The 9186-nt window shown below is 40.2% G+C and overlaps 1 protein-coding gene across 1 annotated transcript; it reads left to right on the top strand.

The window, feature by feature from the left end:
* The first annotated feature begins 2823 nt into the window (after positions 1-2823).
* On the top strand, positions 2824-6066 carry chrna9a (cholinergic receptor, nicotinic, alpha 9a). The gene is made up of 3 exons (XM_027014221.3): positions 2824-2899; positions 3186-3540; positions 4883-6066. Exons 2-3 carry the CDS (start codon positions 3198-3200, stop codon positions 5710-5712), a joined length of 1173 nt encoding a protein of 390 aa, XP_026870022.3. The 5' UTR covers positions 2824-2899; positions 3186-3197; the 3' UTR covers positions 5713-6066.
* Positions 6067-9186: the final 3120 nt, after the last annotated feature.

Below are 9186 nucleotides of genomic sequence, written 5' to 3'. Positions count from 1 at the left end.
TCCTCTTTGGGCAGGTGTGCTGTCTGCACAGGGTCACTATGCTAGGAAGCTGCTGAATGATCTGATGGAGAATTACTCCAGTGCTCTGCGGCCCGTGGAGGACACAGAGAGGGCCCTCAACGTCACCCTGCAAATTACACTCTCGCAGATCAAAGATATGGTGAGCACACACAGACACAGCCAAGATTACAACCACATCGAGCTGACCTGGTGAAACATGCAACCTCTTGAAATGCCAGGCCTGAGAATGTTTCCTCTCATATTGAGGTCATGGTCAGTGATTGTGTAAACTCACACCACCCACACTATTGTCCTCATATTCTTGTGGTGGGCAAGTTTATGCTATGTGTAGGAGTGTGTGTGTGCGTGTGCGTACATTGGCTATGCACTTGTGGCTACAGTGAGGAAACCACATGATTCAGGCAATGGGCCATGTCTCTAACCACACACCTTATGTAAGCAGTAGCCATTACGTTATAGTTTATTACAGTCTTTTATTAGTTTATTACAAATGACTGGTCAAATCACTATAAGTTTAGGATACTTATTGGTACCTTTTTGTGGTATGAAAACTTCAGTTTAGTAGCCATAGAAAAGACAGACTGCTGTGTATGCTGGTAATAAATGCCATTATTTCCATACCATCAAAAGTAGGAACCAAATTCAGACAAAATAAATAATAAGACTTCAGAAGGGTCCTAAGGAGGAGCTGCCTGCTATTTGAATATTTTGTACATATATAATAATCTAAGGGATATTATAATCTAAGGGATACTGTATATTAGTAGTCATTATATGGAAATGTTTAAGTAGTGGCGTGCTGCAATGTTTTAATAGTAAAAGTAATAAAGTGCCATAATGAACTGATACTGGGAAGGACTAACTGCTTCACATAACCTGATAGCCAGAGGTTAGAAACTGTTTATCAGCTGGTTTGTGGTAGAGGTAGATTCTTGGACACTATTATAAATCATTCATGACTGCTCGAATATATTCTAGAGGATTCAAATACTCATTCTCAAAATCACAGTTAAAATATAGATATCACAAAACCCAGCCTTATAATTAACCACAATATTAGTATAACCATATTTGTTATTGAAATTGAAATTAGGCCTATATCCTGTAGGAGGCAATGTGGTTTTATTGTAGCCAGTACAGGTCATAGCGCAAATGAAGGTCAATGAGAAGTACGCGAAGCCTGTATACAGGGTCTGCTTGGGCATGAAAGGATAATAACTGAAGATGACAAGGTACTGATTTAGAAAAAAATATACCACATGACTTAAATAATGTGTCTGTGCATTGGTATGGTGCAGAATATGTGAGTATGGCAGAGGGCTATAAATTTAGATGTGTATTGTGTGTGCATCATATGTATTGGTGTATCTATGTATGTTTAGCTGTGACGCATGTTTGGTCTTGATATCTAGCCTCTCAACTACCTCAGTGGCTGGTTCTTTCTTATTCCAATAACAATACAGCTGTTTATCTGAATGCATCTAGCATTTAATAGTGCACGTTTCAAGTTTCAAGTTTGGCTTATTTGTCACGTACATAGTCATACATGGTATAACTCGCAGTGAAATGCTCGCGTGTTCATCACCCTGTAATCAGCCCTGCTATTTAAAATTTTTAAAGTGAATTTCTAAACTGAGTTTTTGCTCTTATCAAACCCAATCAAATATTAATTTACTGACCCGACCGAGGACTTTCCACCAACTGTATTTGGTTTCTTTAATATACTGATTAAATCTAATGGGCTTGAGTCTTAAATCAACTCTTACCTTGTTCCACAGTGGCAGGGTTAATCTCTCAAAAGCACTGTAGCTCAAAGACCATATCGATTATTAAGGAGAATAGATTTGGAAAATATCCTTTTTACTTTCTTATGCAGTTTTGTACCTTTAGTGATACACTGTGTTTGTGAAAACTCTGATCTGATTAATAAAACAGTCATAAGCTCTTTATAAAGTTCTAACTTTATAAAAACTCAGACAGAAAAATGTATGAATGGAAGTTTATTCAGAGCTTTTATCTTTACAGTTATATCAAAAAGGATGAAAGAAGGGCACTAATCATTTCTTTGATTTGTTCTTGTCAGTGTTCTTTTAATTGTACAATTAAAGTACACTTTGAATTCTGGGTTTCCAACTTTTCAGTTTGAATGCATTGCCAGTTCATTCTTTCTTGAGGTAATCAAATGTGTGTACATTGCCACAGATGGAGTGTTGATCAATGACAAATTGAAATCAGCTTTTCCTAGCTTCAGGTAATTGGTTCTTTACACACAGAGGGTCTTTGCATGCCTCTGCTTTCTGCTGACAGGACGAGAGAAACCAGGTGCTGACCACATACTTGTGGGTGCGGCAGATATGGTATGATGCCTACCTACGCTGGGATAAGGAAGAGTACGATGGCTTGGAGGTCATCCGTATCCCTAGTAACCTCGTCTGGAGACCCGATATAGTTCTTTATAACAAGTAACACGGTTTATCCTTCTGACCCTAAATACAGTATGGAAGCATGTGTTAAACTCATTCACAATTCACTATGGTAAATAATTGGCATGTACTGTATGATAAGACACTTTTTGGTAGCAGTGAAGCCATATTTTATATTATTGAAACAGTACACACAATATTTACAAAAGGTGTTTTCCGTCTATCTCTCTGCCTCTCTCCTTCTTTCTCTGGCCCCTTGTCTCTCACTCAGTGCTGATGAAGAAGACTCCTCAGGGCCACCAAACACTAACGTGGTGTTACGGTACACGGGTGAGATTACATGGGATGCACCTGCCATCACTAAGAGCTCGTGTGTGGTGGATGTCTCCTACTTCCCCTTTGACAGCCAGCAGTGCAACCTCACATTTGGCTCCTGGACCTACAATGGCAACCAGGTGATGTGCACAACTGTAGCACACACAAAAACAAATCTGTACATGAATGCACACGTCCAACTGCCATCATATTCAGATCTGCAAGCACACACAGAAACTTGGCATGCATTCCAATTTTCAATTACAGCACACTTTGAAGATTTTACCATTTTAGGTGATAATTTAAAATCAGTGACTGCTACATGCATAACTGCACAACTGACACACACACAGAAGGTATCAGAACAGTTGCTACTATATGGATATAATGCTTTCCCCCTGCCCCACCCCACCAACACCCCCACAGGTGGACATCACCATGGGCGGCCTGAAGGGTGGCGAGCTCTCTGACTTTGTGGAGAATGTGGAGTGGGAATGCCACGGCATGCCGGGCGTGCGCAATGTTATTATGTATGGCTGCTGCTCGGACCCGTACCCAGACATCACGTACACGGTGCTGCTGAAGCGCCGCTCTTCCTTCTACATCTACAATCTGCTGCTTCCCTGCTTCCTCATCTCCTTCCTGGCTCCGCTCAGCTTCTACCTGCCCGCTGACTCGGGCGAGAAGGTGTCGCTTGGCGTCACCGTGCTGCTGGCACTCACCGTCTTTCAGATGATGGTGGCTGAGAGCATGCCCCCATCTGAGAATGTCCCGCTCATCGGTGAGTCTGGGGATAGAGCATCATTAGTTTTTTGGGGTTTTTTGGCCACACCTACCACTTTCCACCCAGGATAAATTTTCTTAGTGTAAGAAGGAGGATCGTACTGTAATAACTGGGCTCTGTTTTTGCAGTTTGGAGACATGGGTCTTACAGTTTTCATTATGTGGAAGTGCAAGCTGTAGTGTTGTTCAGTACCTGTGTGATGATGTACTTCCCCCCCTGTCGTGGTTCTTTTTTATGAATGAAAGTGGTTTTAGTGCATGATCAAACTGAAAGTACCAGAAATGCTTATATTTGGCCAGAATGAAAGGACTATTACAGTCTTTGATAAGATTACAGAAGTTCCAAAATATATTAATTCAGATACTTCATAGCATCTCTCTTAGCATTGTTGGTCTCAGGCAATGAAGGTCTCAGGCAACCTAATGAGGATCCATAGGCAGGTTTTATACTGAAAAGGAAGCACAAGGCCAAAGGTAAACTCATGGTCAAAAACATGGCAGGGACAGTCCAAAAATCCGAACAGCAAAAATAGACATAAAACAAAGCAAGAGGACCAAGCAAAAATCACAAAAATTTAAAGAACATGCAGGGAATCAAAAGCCAGCAAAAGTACAAGTAGGTAACTAGGCATGGTAGGTAGATGCAAAAGACTTTACAAAGACTACACCAGATATATACCATGGATGATTAGTCAACAGGGATCAGGTTAGTATAATGATTAACTATGGCAATAGTCAGTACTCCGGAGACAAGGACCTCTGATGGCCAGCACGGTGAATATCTAGGGTGTTTCTGACAATAGCTGTAAAGACTAAACTTTTTATGTTTTTTTTTTTGTTGTTGTTGTTGTTTTTAGATTTAGCTTCAGGAAGTGAAGGATGCAGAAATCACAAGTTTATTTTACAATAAGCTCTGGGATATTGAAGCTTTTGCCAAAGTCAGCAGGAAGTGACATGCTATGTCTTAGGAAATCAAGTTTGTTTAGGAAAAGGTGTCTGCTTTACAACTGAACCAAAAGAACACAACTGCTTTACAACTGCTTTATAAGTCAACACACTTGGATTTTATATTAGAAATGGAATCAAAAGAAATATATATCTTACGGCCTAATTTATGATTGTGACATACTGTGTCAAATATCTTATGACTGTGACATACCATGTCAAATACCTAATGATTGTGTTATACCCTGTCAAATATGACTCTGAAATATCCTGGCAAATGCTCTATCTGAAGCATATATGCTCTATTTGAACCAGGGTGATCTATCTGAATCATCTTCTCACTATTTTAATGTACAGGGAAAAGGGTTGTTCATTTGCTCCATCTTGTATGGCAGGTAAATACTACATAGCGACGATGACGATGATCACGGCCTCCACCTCTCTGACGATCTTCATCATGAACATTCACTTTTGCGGAGCAGAGGCTAAACCGGTGCCTCACTGGGCTAAAGTCCTGATCATCAACTACATGTCCAAGATCTTCTTTGTATATGAGGTGGGGGAGAACTGCACTACACCCCAGAGTGAGCGTATCCCTCCCTTTAGTGAGGACCCCCTGGCCAGACTGGAGAAAGATGGCTACTTTGACAATGGCTTCTGTGATGATCATTGTCAGTTTCACAGGTATGATGGCCATGATGGAGATTGTCACCGTGTCAGCAATCACCCAGGCAACGGGTACCAGCAGGGTGGTGCTCATGGGCACCAAGCAGGGTGTGGCATTCCGGCACAGTTCACGATGAGAGCAAATGTGCACCGGCCCAAATACACACACCATATTGGCCGTGATGGCAACGCCGTGCAACCCAGTGAGGAGAAGCTGAAGCAGAGTGATCTCTCCATCCCCGAGAAACTCAGCAGCTATGCCTACAAGCACGGAGATGACTACACCCATGGCTACCAGCAGGACGATAGATACACCAAACCGCACATGCTGGGTGGCTACAGCGAGGGAACTGCCACAGTGGAGTGTGTGTGTGGTCAGCAGCGCAAGGTGGTGCACAACATCGAGTACATCGCCAACTGCTTTCGCGAGCAAAGGTCACATCAGGCCAAAGGGGCAGAGTGGAAGAAGGTCGCCAAGGTGATGGATAGGTTTTTCATGTGGGTCTTCTTCATCATGGTCTTCCTCATGAGCATCCTGGTCATGGCCAAGGCATCCTGAGGGTAGTTGGGTTTGGCTGTGCCACACATTATAGTTGGAGGTCATGTCAGTTGCAATTATTGCAGCCAGCTCTGAAGAAGCTTTAAAAAAACTGAACACAAAAAGGTGCTGAAAATCACTTTTTTTTCCCTTACATTTTTAAAGTATTCAACCAACACTAACTCCTTGCATTATCACTATGATGTGGTGCCTTGAATCATTTTTAATGTTTGAAAAGTGTAGTTCAGGAAGAAAATGTAGACTGGATCTCACAAAACACAAATGTTGGCATGGAAAAGAATACCATTTTCCTCAGAATGAATGATAAATGTAAGAGTGCTGGTTTATATGTGAATTAAAACCTCAGTAAAATTATTTTTTTTCATGCCCTGGGTGGTTTAAAAGCATTATTTTAATAATAATTGTATATAATTAATGATACTATATTCATATATTTTATATTAATAATAAATCATGCTACATATAGTATTTTTTATATTACATATAATATTTTTAATTTTTAATTTCAGCAGGCCTTATGCTTCTACATGGTTGTGTTACATCTGCCAGTTGGACATTTGCACAGTTTTGGTATGATAATGATGTATCCCAGTGTAGTTGAGTGTGCCAAATATTATTTACTGGAGACCATTTGTCACACTCTTTCTTTCCTCTTCTTTCTTCTTTCTTACTGTCCATTCAGAAATAACCCATGTCTTAAATTGTTAAAATAGTGTGCTTAATAGTTAAAATGACTCATGTTTCCACATGTGTCAGGAGTAATACAATCTGTAGCTGACATGTACACACATCAATAATTCATCAACCCTAAGCCAATACACATGCACACACATAGCCACACTTACACCTACATCCACCACCACCTGCATACATATCAATAATGTATCATTAACAAATGAAAGTATAATTACTCTCATGACCATGAACAAAATGTCCTCAATAAGTAAATTGTAGACTAATAATCGTCTGACATAAACAGAAAGTTATCTTGTCAAAATGCACTACTCACACATGCTGCTAAGACAATAGCAATCTATCGAGTGTAAGTCTATGCAGGTGTACACAAGCGGTAGATTTAGGTTAGTTTAGTTAGTTTGATTTTGATTACCTTCACGTCCCCTTTTCCAGGACTGATGTCTTCACTGTAAGATTCTAAGAAGCAGAAGACTCTTACATGGAGTTGGTTTCTGTCATGTGTTCTTTTAGTGAGCGACCTAAAAATGCCCCCAACAGCAACTTGTTCAGATGCAGCTAGTCTAAAATTGCATTTATTTATTTATCTATTTAATTGTTTTGATAAAGCTGTAGGGTTTAATACTCTCCTGGTTTTAAGGGTCTTGTTTTTAATACATATAGTGCAGACCTGTTGAATTAGAGTGAAACAATGGAATTAGCCTTTTGTTTTCAATGCACACCAAATCCAGAATGAGCTCCCATTATACACTGGTCAGCCTCAGCCTTACCATGTTAAAAAGCAGCTCAGGACACACTATTTCACTTAATGTTCACTTTCATTATGTTTAACAGGCCCGCGTACTCCTTGCTAATCTTTGACATGCCTAATTTAATATTTATCACTTTATTGATCCCACAGGAAACTGCAGAAATTGCTAATTTACCTCAATTTGCTTACTGACTATAATGAATGCAAACACATCAGAGAAGATCCAAATGCAAAATTTCTTTGCTTTATTGAGTAGGCTGGGGCTGAATGGAGAGGTTTCTGGACCCTGAATGTAGCAAGACAGGTGTGGAGGAGCTGGTTTGTACTGTAGATTAGGCTGGTCCAGGTTTGAAAAAAAAGGAGCAGAGTCTGGGTAGTGTCTGAGGGTCAAGCAGAAGACAAGGTCTGGAAACCACGCAGAGTTCAATAACCAGGAAACCTACTACACACACGAAAGGTTTGGTATGTTTCATTAGAATGACAGTACTTCACAAAAAGTGTGAGGGAGGAGGCCTTAAATATGAGAGTTCAGAGAGGGAGAGAATAGGCAACAGGTGTATTTAGTTTGTACTCCAGCAAATCAGATCAGAGAAGACAGTGGGAAAAAGAGGTGGGCGTGGCAGTGTTGGGACAAACATGGTTCATGGGATCTGTGGCACTGACACAGATACAGAGGCATGTTAAGTAACTGTGCCATTCTTAAAGCCACTCAGAGTGAAGCCAGTTGTACAGTCACCGATGGCAGGTGATACAGCTGGGAATTATATGGTAACCACAGAATCTATGTATTAGTTGACTGGCCTCCTACTGTTACCTTTCACTTTTCTTGTTCATTAAAATATATTTTTTAAATTATTGTTATTTTATACATTTTTAAAATGAGCATTTAGGCTTTTTCATACAGTATAAAAGTTGAACAGAGTTGATGTCAGCTACAGCCTCAGACAGCCACAGACAGCTGAGGCTGCCTTTTTCTCTGTTTCAGTTCCCCAGCTAATTAGCAAACCCTTCATTACCTGAACTTTTAGAGCAGATTGCTCCATAAACTCCATAAACATGCCACCCCATGACCCTTAAGGACCTGTGCCAATTGTAATGGACTGGCTTGCCTTTCAGACTCACTTTTTATTTTTAACCTTTGCCCAGTTACCTGTTAGTAGTCCCCAGTTCCCACCTGCTGTCTGAATTGCACCTATCACATGGCCGGTCAAGGGAAGGAGGTTACAGGCTTCCCCTGAGACACATGGAGCTGCCTGATCCTCTCCAAGTTACTGCTTGTGGTTGGCTGAGCGTGCTTGTTGTGTTCAGTGTGGGTCTCCACAGATCTGTTCATACCAACTGCTTCTCATCACATCATAAAATTGTGAAGTAAGTTATCATAAATCGAACTGCTGAATATTTTCAAGTATTGATTCTGAAATCAATTGCATTGCTCTGAAATTTTGTCTCATTATAACTGTATACTGCTCTAAATGACCCTGTACACTGTACCATTCAAGTCCAGTTGTTGCCTGGTAAGATAGATGAGAATGCCCATTTAAGTAATGTAAATAATTCTCTTTTTGAGTAGTGCAAATATCTTACAATATGGTGGAGAACTCAGTACAGTTCATTTATTATGAATGTGCTGCTAAGGCATTATGTTAAACTGGTGGCAAGGTCACTCAAAGCAACAACAGCAACATGCCAGTCTTGGAAATTTGACATACCCTGACATCAAACCTTAACACAAATTGCTAAATCACTTACTCAGTTTATGAAGCACAGTCTCACCAGACAGCCATAGGGTTCAAAGTAGTGACATGTTTTAAACTCATGCATTTTGCAACACCATTATAGCTAAGAAAATTACACTGGGAGGATTTTGACATGCCTATATTTACTCTTTGTGACTGCTATAGATCTGAAATGATTAACATGAAGATACCTTATGAACTTATTCAACACAGAGAATGTCTAGAGCTCTAATAAGCTTCTGAAGTAAACAAATGAAGAACCATATGGTAAACAGACTTTCAAATGACACAATA

This window comes from Electrophorus electricus, chromosome 5 (assembly GCF_041902795.1).
Source record: "Electrophorus electricus isolate QZ-2024a chromosome 5, ASM4190279v1, whole genome shotgun sequence".
Classification (NCBI taxonomy): domain Eukaryota; kingdom Metazoa; phylum Chordata; class Actinopteri; order Gymnotiformes; family Gymnotidae; genus Electrophorus; species Electrophorus electricus.
This window is presented reverse-complemented; position numbering and strand designations above follow the sequence as displayed.

Bases quoted from the DNA above. Each gene is read 5' to 3' on its own strand.
- chrna9a (XM_027014221.3), top strand. From the start codon at position 3,198: ATGGGCGGCCTGAAGGGTGGCGAGCTCTCTGACTTTGTGGAGAATGTG. The intron at 3,541-4,882 runs GTGAGTCTGGGG...CTTGTATGGCAG, and splicing joins TGAGAATGTCCCGCTCATCG to GTAAATACTACATAGCGACG.